General features: G+C 42.5%; 3 protein-coding genes across 9 annotated transcripts; 1 reads left to right on the top strand and 2 right to left on the bottom strand.

Annotated features, from left to right (window-relative positions):
• Window positions 1-5,898: 5,898 nt before the first annotated feature.
• On the bottom strand, window positions 5,899-11,872 carry LOC100679656. Of its 7 annotated transcripts, none has more exons than XM_016985293.3 (6): window positions 11,486-11,872; window positions 9,985-10,249; window positions 9,553-9,655; window positions 8,777-9,200; window positions 7,903-8,056; window positions 5,899-7,830 (listed from the first exon to the last, which is right to left on the bottom strand). In XM_016985293.3, the coding sequence occupies exons 1-6, from the start codon at window positions 11,486-11,488 to the stop codon at window positions 7,571-7,573; spliced, it is 1,209 nt and encodes a 402-aa protein (XP_016840782.1). In that variant the 5' UTR covers window positions 11,489-11,872; the 3' UTR covers window positions 5,899-7,570. The 7 variants fall into 7 exon arrangements, with proteins under 7 accessions (XP_016840782.1, XP_016840780.1, XP_008211281.1 ...); XM_016985291.3 differs by having other exon boundaries at window positions 8,777-9,245; window positions 11,486-11,869; XM_008213059.4 differs by having other exon boundaries at window positions 8,813-9,200; window positions 11,486-11,869.
• Window positions 11,873-12,037: 165 nt separating this feature from the next.
• LOC100116925 (katanin p60 ATPase-containing subunit A-like 1) lies at window positions 12,038-16,794 on the top strand. Its single transcript, XM_001601245.6, has 8 exons — window positions 12,038-14,834; window positions 14,906-15,110; window positions 15,201-15,291; window positions 15,375-15,496; window positions 15,579-15,758; window positions 15,836-16,091; window positions 16,159-16,285; window positions 16,371-16,794. The coding sequence occupies exons 1-8, from the start codon at window positions 14,437-14,439 to the stop codon at window positions 16,567-16,569; spliced, it is 1,578 nt and encodes a 525-aa protein (XP_001601295.1). The 5' UTR covers window positions 12,038-14,436; the 3' UTR covers window positions 16,570-16,794.
• On the bottom strand, window positions 16,674-18,103 carry LOC100113704 (RNA-binding motif protein, X-linked 2). The gene is made up of 4 exons (XM_016985295.3): window positions 17,915-18,103; window positions 17,677-17,829; window positions 17,466-17,595; window positions 16,674-17,384 (listed from the first exon to the last, which is right to left on the bottom strand). Exons 1-4 carry the CDS (start codon window positions 17,926-17,928, stop codon window positions 17,262-17,264), a joined length of 420 nt encoding a protein of 139 aa, XP_016840784.1. The 5' UTR covers window positions 17,929-18,103; the 3' UTR covers window positions 16,674-17,261.
• Between the last annotated feature and the right edge of the window lie 24 nt (window positions 18,104-18,127).

Below are 18,127 nucleotides of genomic sequence, written 5' to 3'. Positions count from 1 at the left end.
GGAGTCGTACCTCTCGGCTTTGAAATATAACAACAATATACCAACCAAAGCAACGCACGCGTATTAGGAATAACATATATATATATATATATATGTGTATATATCGAAAGAAGCGCGCGCGCTCTCGTATAATAGTATTACGAGGATAAAGGCGAACGAAGAAAAGTTAATGAAAGAATAATATACAAGGAAACGAAAAACCCTTCTAAACTCTTCCCGATAACGAATGGGCCGCTGCGACGCTCGAAAAGTCTCATATAGGTTATTACATATACATATATAAATATATACATACAACGGCTATGCGAAGAGCTATTTACCATGACACATGCGCACGCACACACACACACACACACTGTATACCGGGTCTCGTAGTATTTAAGAACGTGTTAACCAAAAGGAAAAGAGAACGGTGGAAAGAGGGTGTGAAGGTGATTAAGATATATATCTCGCAAGCTCCTACGTATATATATATAGGTATTTATATGCTATATATACGGATCGCGAGTTCAGAGCCAGAGACGCTTCTACATATCGTTAATCAAAGTCGATCGAAAACTTTTCGGAGCGAATCGAAGGTAGTGTGCGAATCAAAAGAAAATCAAAGGACAAGTGTGTGCAGCAGCGATGTATCTATCTGTGTAGAAGCATCAGCTTTTGAGCTCGCGATCGCACCACGATACGTGCATACACGAGTCTGTGTTACATACTTATTTTTCTTTTTTCTCGTCTTGTTTTTGCATGCCGAAATGTACCATCGTGTGTTATGCTGATGCGAGTCGCGCAGGCGAGATAGATGATGCGGGTGAATATGAAAGCGAGAGAGAGAGAGAGAGAGAGTGAATCTAAAACACAACACGCGCCACGGTGACGTTCGAGAATCTACGGGGAAAGTGTCTATAATATTATGCAAACCGTAATCTATATATACATACGAGACAGTATATAAACAAAGTATTATGTCTTTTTATCGCGTTATGGAAGTATAAGAGTATTATAGTTATATTGATATGCTGTAATAGCGAGACGTTTTTTGTATTATTGTTTTAATGTGCAGAACGACGACACGAGAGATGTGTAATTCTTACGCGACGTGGAAGATCGAACGAGGAGGAAAAATTGAAAATGAAAAAAAAAGAGAGAAAGAATTTCGACACACGAATATAAGCGCAAGTAATAATGGGAGCGATGGCGGGGAGTTAGAAAATAATGGCGTTGTGTATAAATGTTTAATCGAGTCACACCGTTGAATTTACGAAATTTTATCGCGTCGAAGAATGATGTAGACGAGCTATGCAGAATAATAACGCACGACTGTTATACGCAGAGACGAGAACGCGCTCGCGCGCGCACACGTCATCATCCGTATAGAAACGCGACGGCGAACTATCCTCTCTCTATTTATAAATGTGTGTCTGTGTGCGCGCGAGAAGAGAGAGAGAGAGAGAGAGAGAGAGAGAGCTGCATCGAGACAATGACGACGAGGTATATACACACTTTGACACGCCTCTCTGTACACATACATCGTAATCATACCGTCGACAGATTATATATTATTGCAGTACATACCCTCATGTGTACGTCGTTATTATTGTTATATGCTTTTGCCGTGAGCGCGCGCGCGCGAGCGCGTGCGATGAGCGCCTTAACGCCGAAAACTTTGATAGCATGTGTGTCGGGTGCATCATCGTCGTGCACACGTAGTTTCCGCGACTAATCATTATTCTCCATACTCTCGGGAGTTTCGCTTTGATTTTCACAATTTATGTATACGTTGTTACGTGTGTCCATCGTCGTGTTATATACATATAAGTTTTTTGCTCTGCTACACTGCGACGCCTGTATCGACAATGTTCCGTTTCGCCAACAACATGATTTCCCTCTCCGTCGTCCCGTGAACTAAAGAATAACAGGAAATAAAGAAAGAATAAATAAAATAAAAATAATCAACAAACATGTGAAAACCAATGAAACACACAAACACACGTACACACAAGTGATTGTATTCGTGAAACGAGAAAGATTAAATATAATATGTGTATGCACGCATGCGAAAGTCATTGACGTTACAAGAGTGAAACAAAAAAACAAAAAGATAAAAAAATGAAAAAAAAAAAAAATTAACAAAACAAAAACGTGAGTCATCCTTTGTACCCGGTGAAAATGGCTCTGTGTGAAATTCACTTAGAAATAAAGAACGTTAAATCTATCGTAAAAAATTGTGTGGTCTCGAGTTCTTTCAATATCACCCGTCGCGCCCTCGCGAAAGCGTCGACTAGCTGTGAATATTAATTAGTATAATAACTTTCACAGCTATTCGCTGTTTTCCCGAGAATGAGAATCCCTGTAGAAAAACATGAATATATTGTCCTCCGACTCTGTAAACATTTTCACCGGGTTGATCATCGTCTCGCGAACCGACGTTTCCACGTCACTCGTTCTTTTCTTTCAAAAGCTGTAGAAATAATACAAGCCTATGGTCGGACTATCGTAATTTTACAAAAAAAAATAGTCAACAAAATATTCCTCTTCCTATCTCTACATCCAGTTTCCTCCACGATATTTTCGTACAACCAACCGAGCAAATCCGCGATTTCTTTCCTCCCAACGGACTTCACTCGCTCGTCTATATACATGCAGCGCATGTGACCCGCGCACACGTCGCGGCGGAAAGGCTGGCGCAGCAGATGAGAAAAACGAAAAAGTCGAGCAAGATAGAGAACGAGTGACGTCATTTATATACGATATACATATATACGGGCGAGCTTTATGACCCGGCGATCGAGCCAACGAACTATTTTCGCTGAAAGAAATGAAAATTCTTGTCTATCGCGCTCTCCGCATTGTGCGTTCTCGTTTCTCTTTATATAATTGCCAATCATATTGCGCGCTGCACAATCGGGTGTAGAGAGAAAGAACGACGACGGCGTGTGTGCGAGCATGTGTGAATAACGGGCTCTCTCCCTCTCGATAAGTGGAAAGAGTCAGTCTGCCGTCAGACCGCTCCCTCCGTCACAAAAGCGCGCGATCGCGCTTAAATTGGCCGATTATCTCGACGACTCTCGCAATATATACACGTCCTGTGTCCGCTGCCGGGGCTACTGTAATAATAAAGATAACAACGTCCCTGTATACGCGAAGGGGGAGAAGAAATCCATCAGCGCGACGAATTCCGCAAATATCGAGAAAGTGAGAGAGAGAGAGAGGGACACGGACGACGAGGGTCGATGGGTGTCGTGGGTGCCTATATGGTGTACGTGTGCGGGAAAAAAGAAAGGGAAAAATCACGAAAAGGAAACGTCGTTACAGAGCTGCGAGAGAAAGAGAGAAAGATATGAAAAAGGGGGACGCGCTGAGCTATAGGGTGCAGGAATATTCGCTCGCGCGCTCTATTCGTGTCAGTGAATTTCGAAATAAGCTCTCTCGAGAGTCACATAGGGGACACGTATTATACACACACACACACACACACATAAGTATAAGTATAAAGCAAAAAAAAAAAAGAAATCTGTCACACAGGGTTTAGATACGTGTATTAGACCAACTACGTATACACACTCGTACACTTGCACGCTCTCTCCGCGTGAGCTTTAAAGCTCCGAGAGAGTTCAAACGGTGCAGGACTACCTTCGCCGCCGTTGCGCCCCGGCGTATATATAAATATATACATATGCATACCTATGTTATAGAGAATATTATTATACATAATAATACACCGTAAATGCGTACATGCGGCCGACGAAATACCGGACGATAATACGACTATTATGTACGAGACGTACGCGCACGTTATAATCTTATTGAAAAAGCGCGCGCTTACGCTAGATCGAGACCTTTGACGACGCGCATATATTCGGTGTTTATATTATACGTATGTATTAAAATTATTGTGTAGTGCACCTTAAATTTATAAATCAGAGATTTTTTCGTGGCTAATCAGTATTATAGCTGTTCGTTATAGGCATAGTCGATGGTATAAAAGTTATAGGATAAGAAGATCGTGTTAGCGAGAGTACGAGGATTTAAAAATTTACTATAACGGTGTCCGTTATGTGTTGTTGTTATTGGATAACACCGAGTACGATTGTTTCGGTTCGATGTTATGTATAAGGTATGTAGAGTTGATTTGCCGGTTGTGAAAAAAAAAAGTATTATATATCCACACACATACACACACACATATAGATATTCCGCGTTGTCAGCGGTCTCGTGTCGCGCGCGGATTGTACATTTTACTTAAAAATCAACGTTTCATAAGTAAATGATACATAACGATGAAAAAAAAAAATAATAATAAAATAAAATAAACCTCCTTTCCAGGGTATAAAAGCAGGTACATACATGCGTAAAGTCGTTCGGACGGTTTTGCTAAAAATTATATCCTTTTATAACGAGGGGGTACATCTATTCGTTCGCTAGACGTATAACTCGTTGTATAACACAGATTAAAAGGGGGTAGAACAAACGAACAAACAAACCTAGCTGTACCAAGAATTAACGAGTATGAATACGATTCGGAGCAAAAAAGCGTACGAGCCGTAACGCTAGACTCGTATTTAAATGCACCTCGCGGATACATATACTATGAAAGAAGAAGCAACAAAAAATACTCCAGTTATACTCGTACGTTGTATGATTTTACGACTTTCGATATGTAATACCGTATATACAACAAGCCAGCGCGCGAATAGAAACGAGGAGATCATATAAAAATAAAACGATGGAGTGAATAAGAGCTGCGAAGGACAGAGTCCTCGGATTATTACATTTCACGCGCGCGCGAGCAAAATATGATGTAAAAGGATTTGACGACGAACGTTTTATATATAAATATTATACATATACGAGTAATATTACAGGATATGTGTAAGTGTATCACGACGTTTGATTTTCACGCCCTCGCCAATATAGTATTATAGTCGCAGACGAACGAAACCAAAAATAAAATCCTCTTAATAATAGTATACGCGCGAAAGATAAAAAACAGACACACACACACACGATGCACGGAAAAGTCAAGTCGTACTAAAACACGTATAAATATTGAATGTTGGATATACTATACATAAGAAATAAACATTATAATACCGCGCTGAAAGGGGGATCGCCCGCAGAAAGTTTATAATTATCGCATAAGCTTTTCGTCATCACGCATCATCGCGATATACGTATAGCGCGTCTCTCTATATCTCGGAAAACAAATTACGCAAAAGACCCTCCAGCATGACAACACACTGCGTCATTGTACACCATCAGCCCTATTAGACATTACTCTGTTTCTGTGCATATACATACAGCGTGTCTGCGAGAGTATGTATTGTAATAGGCGTATGTAATGTATCAAGTTGAGAGAGAAAGAATAAAAAATCGTTATGGGAGAGAAGCGATCGAGCGAGCGAGCGATCCCTCCTTGGAGGTGAATTTCGATCGTAGATCTTATAAACGCGGGCGTAGAAAGTATCGAGGTCGTATTATTAATGTCACGATAAATGACTTGACGGAATAAATAAACTTTGCATACAAAAATAAAACGATATCAGCGCTGCGTTTTTCATGCTTCATTTTGCCTCTCCTATATATCTCCCCTTTTCAGTTGTATATACGGCCCGAGATAACTGTATAAGCAACCGAACAGTTTTGGACTGGCCTCTACTTTCCTTTCATTGCTATATGTAGTCTCTGGAGTCTACGAGCAGAATGTATATATAGAGGTGTGCCACCGTTGCCAAAACTGTCTTGTTGGGCCGTTCGTGCTGTAACTGCAATGGTATAACATCCTTTGATAATTTTGTTAATGAGTTTTTTTTTTAATGCCACGAATATTTACTTACGTCATTATATTGCGGAAGTTCATTTTACATAAGTATGAAGATTCGATTGTCTAAAAATAAAACAAAGTCAAAGATAAAATGTACTTTTTTATTTACGTACATTAATTATCGAGTACATCGTGATTGTTAAGTCTACCAGTGTTTGCGAATAACGAGCAGATAATGCCTAGCGTTAGATTCATCTACTTCACTTTATTTGATAATGTGACGATTTTTGTTACATGTATTTAATACTTAAAGCTCGTATTTAGCAGTCTCTGTAATTTTCATCAGAAGACAGTCGGTGAAAGCATCGCAAACAAGATATCGTACCAGTAAAAAGATTCATTCTCGGTTCAATAAATTAACATGTGCTTAGCAATAAAAACCTTCCAATAATTCGTATAACATCATTTCATTAAACTAAATAATCAATTAAACTTTGGCATAAATTAAGTGACTAGTATTTTTTTTTTTTTACCAATATATTCACGCGAATAAATAAAATGTATTACATTTGGTGTCGGATGATCAAATGGCGGCGTATGGCGACTAACTTATTGCAATAGAATTAGTAATAATGTTTAGAGTCTGAAAAGTTTGACTGTAAAAAGTAGGAAATGCGATTTTTCTCTATAGACGAGTACTACTTTCGAAATTCTAATGTGAAATCAGTCAAAGGTTACTCAATCGAAGAATTGTAAAGAAATCGTACACTCGTAACCTTGGCAGGCTTGAAATTGAACGAAATTTTAATAATCAGATAAAAGTTTACGGCCGTCTTATATCGTTAGCATTATTATACGCTCCGCGAAGATTCGTTCATCGTGAAATTTTTACACATTTGAGAAAACTTCACAAAATCGACTATTGAAGGGTTGTCACCGTTTTTCAAAGGGAACCCTTCCGCGTTGAATACTTATACCAATATTATAATATACACATCGAAATCCATTTCGCATCAACGAAATATACCAAATACTATCAACTACAACAATATAAAAAACTATAAAAATGAATACATTGTATATCGTACACTTGTATTTTAAGACATATAAACAATTTGCGAAATAGTAGTATTATTGTGTGAGGAACGTCGTTGATTTTTTCTTATACACTGTAATCTGTTCAAAAGTATATACGATTAACTTTGTTGCGATAATCAGTTGTGACATTAGCCTCTTCACGTATAGTCTTGGATGTAACATTAGCCAGCAACATATTCGCATAAAAATATATCACGACCAAGTGATCCATTCGAATACTCCGAATTTCAGTCGTAGTCAATATACCTACAGGTAACTATTCACCGCAACAAAGAAAATATTCAGTTTATCTCTTCTTTTGGTGAAAAAAATACTCAACCAAACGAAAAACTATGCATATAGAAGCGAACGACAATTTTGAGAAGAGATATCGCCCTGATAAGCAGCGCATCATTTCAATATCAAAAACCAAAACTATATCCTCGTAAAAATTCTACCTTTGCGATCATGACTAGCTCCACATTCGCTCGTCGCAAATAAAAAAAAAAAACCATAACGAGCCTCCACAGCGAAAATCGAAGATCACCCAAGAACCTCTTAGACAACCGACTACAGCTATTTCTTCTCACGTGCGTTACTTTCGCACTACTGATCTTAAAGGGGTTCGATCGTCTGTCAATAGAGTAGCTGAGTACGCTCGCGTTTGCGAGGTCCGGTGCGCGTTCTGCGCTCGTCCTGCCCAGGCCTTGCAGCCCAGGCGGACCTGGGCGGCGCCTAAATGGTCGGTATGTACGCACTCGAGGTCATGCTGCCGCGCAGCAGTGTGCAGTCAGCTGCGTGCTGGTTCAGCGAGTTCTTGCGCGACGGGTGTTTGCGCAGCGGCTGGAGATTCAGCGGCGGCAAATTAGGATGCTCGATTCGGGTCGGAGAGCTTACCCGAGGCCGAAGTGTGCCACCCACGCTGACGCAGTTGCCTCCGTTACCGACGCCGCCACCGCGGATCGGCATGCCGTAGAGTCCTTGAACGGAGAAGACTGTGGAAAAGTATTGCGAAGGTCAGTATTTTACCGCGATGAAAGAATTATGAAAAAGTTGATCGCACTTACTCGGATCGCAAGGCTCCAGTACGTCCTCGAGTTGGTAGTATTCGTTTCTCATTGACAGCGGCTCCTCGTAGTCGACGAAGGCAGTGTTGTCGAAAGCTTTTTCATCCTTCGGACGCGACATTATGGGCGAAGGTGCTGGAGGTTCGGTGTAAGTCTGCAATAGACGTTCTTCATTAGCTGTATATTTTCAGCATGCTATGCATATTTGTGTTTTATCAATTTTGACATAAAATATCACAGAGAATAATGAATTATTATCGAGTGATAATGACATGCGTATAAGCGAAAGCATCACACTGACTTTTGGTTGACTATAACAGGTGTGTGTTTCGAACGTTTTCATGCCTCGAAATGTATTAAAATTCTGATGATGCATAACAAAGTAAAGCATTCGATTGAAGTTTCGCGTATCGGTGTCTCGATGAATTTGCGTATATGATACGCACGTATTTAATGATTCACCATCGAACGCGTCAATCCGCGTGAGTCACAGCTTTACGACACTCATCAATGCTCGCGTCAACTGACAGCTGAATCGATCGCAAAGAGATATAATCCGTAGCACCGAACGAGCTTCAACGTAAAAATATACCGAGCAATAATTGAGACCATTATAGAAATAGACAAAAAATCCAAAACGACAGATAACAGTACTCAAAACAGATCAGTCTGAAGAGTAAAAAAAGTTTAGCAATCCAAAAACCCAGAGACAATAGTACTCAAAACAGATTAGTCTGAAAGAGAGTAAAAAATCACGAGCATAAATATAAAAAACACGCATATATATATATATATATATATAGAGAGAGAGAGAGAGAGAGAAAGAGAAAAATCCGTGCGATCAGTCCTAAAGGCGCTGGCGGTGGGCTCTTACATCCGAGAAGTATGACAAATAAATTGTTGGAATTGCCTTGAGGTTTACATGTTCGGTCGGGCTCTCGGAGTAGGAACGCTTGTGATGAGCCGCCGCGAGAGTCATTCCCGCCGTGGACACGTAGGCCGGTGGTTGCGGCGGCGGCGGCGGAAGGGGCAGCTGCCCGTTGCAGACGTTGCCGATGGTCTCGTAGGTGTGCTCCTCGAGGTAGTGCCTGGTGGTGCCTCGGGGCGTGAGCTTGGCCCACATGACCCTCGAGTCCTGAAGCGAGTCCTGCTGGCCGCAGGGATAGAGCACGGCCTCGTTCTGGAGGCGCACGAGGGACTTGGTGTTGACGCAGGGTCCGACGCCGCTCGTCGTGGTCGTCTGCATGCCCGAGGACGCGGTCGAGGTCGAGAGTGTGCTGTTCTTGTTGCTTCGGTTGCTGCATTGAGACGCATCGTCGTTAGATTGGTTTACATCGGCCTGCCTTCTCGCGGTGCAGTTTTATCGGTGTCCGTGATTTTATTGCGGTTATTGGCACACACAGAACACAGAGAATAAACACCCAGATTACGATCAATGCGGAGAGAGAGAGAGAGAGAGAGAGAGAAGAGAGAGAATGGAATAAATGGATCCGCATTGATCCCTGGTAAAAATATTGTTTGCGTCGAATAGCTTCTCTCAATAAGTACTTAATTTATCAAAGAGATTTCCACCAGGGCTCAATAGAAGAAAAAAAAACATCGCGAGTGTGGTGACAATACAGAGATTTACATTAGAATCGAGATGCTTACAATTTACACTTGATGAGCAGCGCGGCGAGGACGATCCCGATGAAGATGACGCCGATGCAGGAGGATATGAGGACGAGCAGCCACGTATCGTCGAAGACCGTTCCTGAAAAAGAGAGCGTAGGCAAACAAAAAATTACAATCTCCCCCTTGACACACATGACGCGCGAGAGCTGGCGCACGTGCGCGATAAAGGAGAAAAAAATGGTTGAAACACGGCTTAAACCTCTTCGTAAATGCAGCTTCACGCGCCGCCGCGGGCAGAAAAACACACGTCGCTCCCCTCCCCCCCCCCCCATTGTGTACATTATACACACAAAGCGAGCATCCCCGCTCTCGACAGAGGGCGCAAAGACCCCGTGCGCGCAGCGACAATAGCCGCAGGCAGCGCGAAATAATCCATAAACATATATATATATATATACGTGCGCGCACCTTGCTGCGGCATCTCGACGTACTGGACCCCCTCGGCGCGCCACTCGCACGAGTGCTTGCACGGGCTGTTGTTGAAGTGTTCGAAGAAGGGCAGTCCGTCGCTGGCGCCGACGCCCGGGTAGTAGTCCGACGAGTGCACGAGGAAGGTCGGGATGGGTGGCGGCGGCAGTCGCAGGATCATGTCCGGCGGCGGCCCCAGAGTGCACAGGGAACACTCGGCCGAGTCGTTGACGATCATCGTCGATGCCACTTCCGCGTCGGCCGTCTGTCGAAGCGATTAAAGCATCGTTAGATATATACTTACTATGTCTATACGTCGATGTCAACTTTGAGGAAAAAACTTGGGCCATAAGCGTGATCAACAAGTTCGACAGAGTAGGAACTTGACTTTATTTGGAATACGGCCCGCGTGTCGATTCCCGTTTTTTTTTCGTGCGCGATCACGCGGCCGCTAATGGATTTTTGATGAGACCGAACGAGAGACAGCGAGAGAGTATAGAAGCTTATTATAGGTTGTTTGCGCGGCATCGTCGCGTGTTTGTACAGAGGGGGTCGTTCGAAAAAAGTACGCGTATATACGTGTGTGTATTTATAAGCCCTGGCTTTCGGGGATAAAAATGTTAATGCCTTCCGTCATTTGTGCGCGCGGAAGCATCGGCCCGGGATTTGTCAATTTTTTTTTTCTTTACACTGTCTGTCAACGAGTACTTACGTGCACGTTCGCGAGCGGTCGTTTTTAATAGTGATACGATTTTAATGGCGCGTCTTTGTCTCCGCGAGGCTTAAGGACCCCCTTATTCGAGGAAGCCTGCACGCGCACACGTGTTTGTAATTATTTTGAAAAACGTTCCGAGCAAGTGTGTGTGTGTGTTTTCTCCGTCTCCCAAAGCACATAAATCTCCGGGAAGTTGTTAAATCAACAGACAAGAGTACAGTGACATACTTCACCGCTGCCGTGGGGACTCTGTATACTCGCGTTAGAGACACAAGGCGAGCGTCTCGGTTATTTTTAAACTGCAAGATGTCACTGTCTCCCCCCCCCCCCTGTACTATTTACGAATAAAGCGGCGGCTTCCGGCAAAAAGCGGAGACTCGCGAAAATCCGTGCGTCAAGTCTTTCTAACAATTCCCTCGCGCACTTTGTTTATATCAATCGCCCGCGACTCGAGACAAGAATCGACCGCACTCGTGGGAGAACAAGATCGTAAAACTGCGCGTAATCGCGTTGACAAAACTCGGACAATCCACTCGCGCGCTTGCGTTATCGCGATATAAAAATACGAGACACTTGTCGCGGTCGGAAAATCTCGACACTGATACGCACTGGCGATCACGAAATCAACACACTGGATATGTAAAGTAAAAGACACTTGCAAAACACGGCGCTAACAAAGCTCGCCGATCGATGAGCGAGAAAAGATGGCCACTACGGAGACACGGAAGAAAACTCGATAGCGAGTATACACAGAAGAGTAGTAGAGCAGGAGCAGCATCCACCTACCATTGCGCGACGCAGCCCCTTCGGAAGAGTTATGCCGCGGCGGCTCGCATCGAGCCGGCGGCAGGCTCTGGGGGAGGCTCGTGCGCCTTCCCTCTCTCTCTCTCTCTCTCTCTCCTGTTTCTAGAGCACATCTGCGGCGCAGGCGCCGCGAGTATTGAACCGCTCTCTGTCTGCGTGCGCGCGTGCGCCCGTCGCGTGCCCACTACTATACTCTCTCTCTCTCTCACTCACTTTCTACGTGGGCGTGTATATGCACGAACACGAGTGTACACACAAGTCGATGCAGTCTGCAGCAGCAGCACGCGCCCGAAATCCCATTAATTGGGCCCCCCTTCGGCTGCTGCCATGTCCCCTCTCCGGAGCGCAGCTGCGGATGGCTTTTGTGTCTCCGCGCGATGCCTGCACACAGCTCTACTGCTGCTGCTGCTGCTGCTGCAGACGAACGGGAGATGCGTGTGCGTATGGATTAATGGGCTTAGAAGCTATAGCTGCGTATACACATGCTCGATGATAAAATGCTGTGTGTGTGTGTGTGTGCGCGCGGATACACATGTCGCGAGGCTGCAGTAGCTCTCTCGGCGCCTAATTTCGGGAAATCGAGATCTGAAGAATGATAAATGTTGCGTAATTGCGCTTGGGGCCCCTTTCGTGCCGGGCGATATGGCTTTTATAATTGGATTTCGGATGCAGGAACGGATATGCGTGTGTACTTGCTTCTGATGGGTGTTTCACGCGCAGGCGGTGCGCTGTTGTTGTCGACTTTTGGCCCGTTTTACACTGCAGTCGACAGATTAATCGATTTTATTGTACGTCTGTTGGTGTGTGGGTGCGCTATTTCTTATTGTTATTCTCGTACGAGCATGTATAGGCGGGATTTGATGAGTATGGGATGAAAAAGAAAGTTCGTTTCCGGTTTGCTAATTGTGCATAATAATGCGAGCGATGACTTTCGGAAAAAAAAACAGGGAACAATATGAGGGGATAATATCTGGGTGAACGCGATCATTAAAATGTAGCGTATCACGGTGAGCTCGCGGTCGATACTATACTCGGCAATGAAAAGAAATACTCCTGACGAGAAGTTTTAGATTTGACTCTCTCCTTCGCGCCAAAAAATCTGTATAAATATAGCTATAGATCATCGTCATCATCGTCGCACCAACGCGATGAATAAGGAAAGCTATATACACGCATCGGCGCGTCCTTTGTCGAAAATGCAAATGGGATATCGCGCCGATGAAAACACACTACAGCGCTTTAAGGCCGCATCGCTTGTGTGTCTGTATGTGTGTGTGTGTGTGCCATAATTTATGCTAAGTTGTATATCCTTTGCGTAAGAATTTCCAGTCGCGGTCTTTACAGACATTTTTCGCTCTTTGCATTTCCTTAGCCTCTGGCTTTTCAATTGCGCTGAGAGAATTGTATAGGAAAAAACTCTCGAGATTACAATACACCACGAAGAACGCGCTCGTTATTCTGCGAAAATTTTCGCTACTGGCAGTAAAAAAATTCATTCCAATGCGAATAATGTTTAGGCGAAGCCGCATACGCCTCGGTTCAGCTGAGAATTCACAAGGTAAAAGTTGTATACGAGAGCGCTGTGGCGGCCGTTCTCTTATTTTTCGTGCGCTAAAAAGGAAGTGGCCTGTTCGGATTTTGCATATCGCGCGCTCCGAGAGAGAGAGAGAGAGAGAGATATTACGCGCGCTCAAGTATTGCGCCAGACGCCAGTAGCTGTATACTATAATGTATGTACGTTTCGCGAAAGTGTAAAAAAGTCATTCCCGTGTAAAGTGAGTTGAATTGAAAGTTTGGTTTATCACTGTGTATATTTTCATTCATATACGACTCTATAACTCGTCGAGTATTTTAATAAATCGACAACTCTCTCGATTTAGATATTTAACACGAGCTGGCTTATAACCCTGTGGGCCGCGTGCACGGAGTTAATTTGTAATCGGATTACAGGAAGCGCGTGTATAAGGTGTCCGCCGTAAGCTCATAGGAGATATTTCTTTATAGAGCGTGAAAATTATTGTAATAAAATAATTAATCCGCTAATCCATTACTCTGACACGATTACCTACATATAAACTGAAAAATCCTTCTCATAAGGCTCTCATTCGGCGTGCGCCGCTGCGAAAACAATAAATAAATCACCGTCTCCGCGACCTTCCCATTGGCCGTGCACGCGCAAAAATCCGCCCACGATAAGCAGTTATTATCCTCCACACGCGCTCTCTCAGGTGTGCTCTCCGCGAGTAGGTATCCTTTGTATGTAATACACAGTGCAGCTGATCTCCCCCCCTCCTACGGTCCATACCGTATATCTACCTCGGCGACTCTCGCCTTTCACACGCATATATGACACACATCAACGGCCCGTTTCGTAAAACCTCAGTTTCTCGGCGCTCGCGTTGTCCCTATAAACACACACACACACACAGGCACAGCTGCGCCGAGAAACGTGCTCTCTCACACATACGCCTGGAAATAAGCGCTATATACTGATGAAAGAGGAACAAACGGTATAGAGAGCGCGCAGTGTACACATGCGCGCGCGAGTTATCATCCAGTACTCCCGCGGAATGCTCCTGTCAAAAGTGTCAAGAAAAGCGATGCGAAAGCTCGTTCACGCGGGCAGCTTCTCCGACGACACTGCTACTGCACAATAATACAGTGAGCTCGCGACTCGCGAGAGAAAAAGAGGAGATCGCGGGTTTGCGTTTCGGAGCTGCCGCCGCGCTCTGCGTATCGCAGGTCATTGGGCAAGAGAGCTCTCCGAGTGTGTGCGCGCGTATGTGTACGCCTATTTTCGGAAATTAACCTTGCAACTGCGTGAAGATCGTTCCTGCTGCCGAGTGCAACCTCCTCGGCGCGTCTTATGTGCCTCCGGAGCTCGGGCCTTACGTCAGCGTCATCACCTTGGAGCTCGGCCTACGCGACGCGACATGGCCGTGTCCATCAACGAGATCTGCGAGAACACCAAGCTCGCCAGGGAGATGGCATTGACGGGCAACTACGACACCTCCGGCGTCTATTACCAGGGTGTCGTGCAGCAGATACACAGGCTGCTCTCCAGCATCGTCGACACCAGCCGCAAGGCCAAGTGGCAGCAGGTCCAGCACCAGATCGTCCAGGAGTTTGAGAGAGTCAAGGCGACCTCCAGCACTATACAGTTGTTCAAGGTGGACACCCACAGCGAGAGGCTCATCGGATCCTCCTGTCTCTCCTACGAGGAGCCCACTAGGGACTCCGCGCTGTACTCCTGCGGAACCTCTGGCAACTGGGCACCCACGCCTCAGAGGGATCCGGACGTCTGGCCTCCGCTATCGCCTACCGAACAAATGTGAGCACCTGCTTTGGGAATGAGGTTATTTTCTTGTTTTCTCACCATTGCTAATCGGTTTGCGTTTCTAGTAATTCAAACAGGAACTCGAAAATCCAGCCAAGGAACCAACAGAGGCCACCAAACAGGTCCAATATCCGTAAGCCCAGTGTGTCATCTGCAAAGAAAACAGATGTCAAGCCCGTGTCTCGAAACAGTCAGCGAAATAATAGCAGTGTCGACGACAAGAAAAATTCAAACACAAATAGTACTGCTAAGAAAGATGATGTAAATAAGGTTAGCTGGAGTTTTACAAAGATTTTTGAAACAGACGTTTTGAATTATACTCCAAGAGTTCTGGATATTACTTTTTTGTGTGTATTTTAGGAAAAGGGTGAGACAGAAAAGACGGATGTTGAAGTTGAAGAAAGAAAATTTGAGCCTTCAGGTGCTGACAGGGACCTTGTAGACACGTTAGGTACGTTACAAGCTTTTCAAGTTATTCTGCTTGCAAAATACTTTAATTGACCCTTAACTTGATTATGCAATTTTTCTTTTCAGAGAGAGATATTGTACAGAAAAATATTGATATCCATTGGGATGATATAGCTGATTTGCACGATGCCAAGAGGCTACTTGAAGAAGTAGTTGTACTACCCACACTGATGCCAGACTTTTTCAAAGTAATTTTTTATATTTCATGATACTTTTGAATTATATTATAGAATTACCGTGAAAGGACTAAACTTGAACATTCTTTTGCAGGGTATTCGTAGACCTTGGAAAGGTGTGTTAATGGTTGGACCGCCGGGCACAGGAAAAACCATGTTGGCCAAAGCAGTTGCTACTGAGTGTAGTACGACCTTCTTCAACGTTTCTTCCTCTACATTGACGTCGAAATACCGAGGAGAATCGGAAAAACTCGTTCGTCTCTTATTTGAAATGGTTGGTATTTTAAATTTTGTATCCGATTTTTCTATCTTTATCATCATAATAATTTGCTCATGAATTCAATTTCACAGGCCAGGTTTTATGCACCCAGTACAATATTCATAGATGAAATTGATTCTCTGTGTTCGCGACGAGGTTCCGAGTCTGAACACGAAGCATCCAGGAGGGTCAAATCTGAACTTCTAGTTCAAATGGATGGAATCAGTTCTAATAATGAAGATCCTACTAAAATAGTCATGGTTCTTGCGGCTACCAATTTCCCTTGGGATATTGATGAAGCCTTGAGGAGGCGATTAGAAAAACGAATATACATACCTTTACCGACTCGTAAGTACAGCTTAACGCTCGTTACTCAATATTCTACTGTTAAAATAAAATCTTATCAAATTTCTAGACGAAGGTAGAGAAGCGTTATTAAAAATCAACCTTCGCGAAGTTAAAGTAGACGATTCAGTCAACCTTAGTGACATAGCAGAAAAACTAGAAGGTTATTCTGGAGCAGATATCACAAACGTCTGCAGGTGCGCCATAGATAAACAATTTTACTGTAAAAAATGGTTCTTAATTTGATTATAGTCATCATTAAGGCTTGATTAAATATTTTAGGGATGCGTCAATGATGTCCATGCGACGGAAAATTGCTGGTCTAAGGCCAGATCAAATAAGACAGTTGCCAAAAGAGGAGTTGGATTTGCCGGTGTCGGCACAAGATTTCGATGAAGCGCTTGAAAGGTGCAACAAAAGTGTTTCTCAAGAAGATCTTGAAAAGTATGAAAAGTGGATGAGCGAATTTGGTTCATCTTGATACTGCAGTTCGCGTGCATAATTTTTGGATTTATGAATGTATTTTTTTACCAAAGGCAAAGTCAGCCTCTTGAATATTGTAAAAAAAAACAACCAAATTAATCCAAATATATGTCATTAATTAAAAATATAATTTTAAATGTAAAATATGACTGTCTTTGGGACCAACAACTTTTCCATTATAATCCATACGAGGGATTTTTATTTTCTTTTTTTCATTACCAAAGCATGCGTTTAAAAGTTAATTTGCTTGCATTTCTGTACTTAAAAATGTCCCTTGCAAAGATTTCACTAAAGTTTTTTGGTCCAAATCGTAGAAGTTGAATGCGCACAATTTTTATTAAGTATCTATGTTACATTTTTTAATCTTTTATCTGTTAGTGTAAAAATTATAAATATAAAATGTTTATTTACATATTTTTGAATAATAAAATACCAACATGTTGATACTGATAAAAAAAAATATATTTCTTATTAAACCTGATTACTTTGAATTTTTTTAATAGTTAGGTTTTACAAATACATGAATGTGTAATTCATTTTGTGAATGTATATGATAAAGTAATAAATATACATGTATATACAATTACGCTCTCTTTGGCACTTCAAGGTTTTTATTTTACCAAATGAGAACAAGTCTTTTATGCCAGCAACCAGTGTTGCCTTTTGCATTTTCTATAATAAGACTAGGTGTTACTTTTTCGGCGCACATCCTTCTAGTCTTAATCTCTTGGTTTCTTCGTCAACATTTTTTGATCCAACTTTAGGAGGTTTATAATCTTTAACATGATCCACTCTTATTGTCCTACCTAAAATCTAAAAAATAAAATAAATTAAATTTGTAATATAAATCACTTTACTAGTCATATGACTTTGGACATTGAATAATTCACATACCTTTATTCCATTCAGATTATCGACAGCTAGAATAGTGCTCCGTTGATCTTCATAACATAAAAATCCATAGCCCTTTTGTTTGCCTGTATCCTTATCTCTAACTAAATTTATATTAACTATCTCTCCATATCTGTGGAAAAAAAAACGAATATATTTTGTTTTAAACAGTAAAATGAAAAAATTATTGAAATTTAAAATCCCCGATACATACTGAGAAAATACGGCGATAACGTCACCTTCCGTCAGATCATATGGGAGTCCACCAATAAAAATCCAAGCACTGTCCTTGTAATCATCGTGCCAAGATCCTTTTCTATCTGAACCTAGCTCCTGTAGACCTAGTTTTGCAATATTTTTTACATTGCTAAACAAAAAATGAATAAATATTAAAACCATTAGTGACGAACTTTTGAATAATAAAATTTTTTTTTAAATATATTTTTACTCACGTCATAGGATTCATGGTTTGATTTGATTATATAAAGATCGATTATAACAAACGTTGAAATATTTATAAAATTTTTAGGTTATATCTTCTCCGCACTGAAATGTCAAACATAAACACACGGCGCAAGATCCATATACTTACACGATTGTAATAAGTACTTATTTACCTATATGGACTACAAGAGAACACCGCATGTTGTTTCAGCGCCCTCTGA

This window comes from Nasonia vitripennis, chromosome 4, assembly GCF_009193385.2.
Source record: "Nasonia vitripennis strain AsymCx chromosome 4, Nvit_psr_1.1, whole genome shotgun sequence".
Lineage (NCBI taxonomy): Eukaryota > Metazoa > Arthropoda > Insecta > Hymenoptera > Pteromalidae > Nasonia > Nasonia vitripennis.
This window is presented reverse-complemented; position numbering and strand designations above follow the sequence as displayed.

Bases quoted from the DNA above. Each gene is read 5' to 3' on its own strand.
- LOC100116925 (XM_001601245.6), top strand. From the start codon at position 14,437: ATGGCCGTGTCCATCAACGAGATCTGCGAGAACACCAAGCTCGCCAGG. The intron at 14,835-14,905 runs GTGAGCACCTGC...TTGCGTTTCTAG, and splicing joins CTATCGCCTACCGAACAAAT to TAATTCAAACAGGAACTCGA. The intron at 15,497-15,578 runs GTAATTTTTTAT...ATTCTTTTGCAG, and splicing joins TGATGCCAGACTTTTTCAAA to GGTATTCGTAGACCTTGGAA.
- LOC100679656 (XM_016985291.3), bottom strand. The intron at 9,246-9,552 runs GTAAGCATCTCG...CACCGCGAGAAG, and splicing joins CTGCTCATCAAGTGTAAATT to GCAGGCCGATGTAAACCAAT. The intron at 8,057-8,776 runs GTAAGAGCCCAC...CGTCTATTGCAG, and splicing joins ATTTGTCATACTTCTCGGAT to ACTTACACCGAACCTCCAGC.
- LOC100113704 (XM_016985295.3), bottom strand. The intron at 17,596-17,676 runs GTATGTATCGGG...TTTTTTCCACAG, and splicing joins GTTATCGCCGTATTTTCTCA to ATATGGAGAGATAGTTAATA. The intron at 17,385-17,465 runs GTATGTGAATTA...TTTATTTTTTAG, and splicing joins ATAATCTGAATGGAATAAAG to ATTTTAGGTAGGACAATAAG.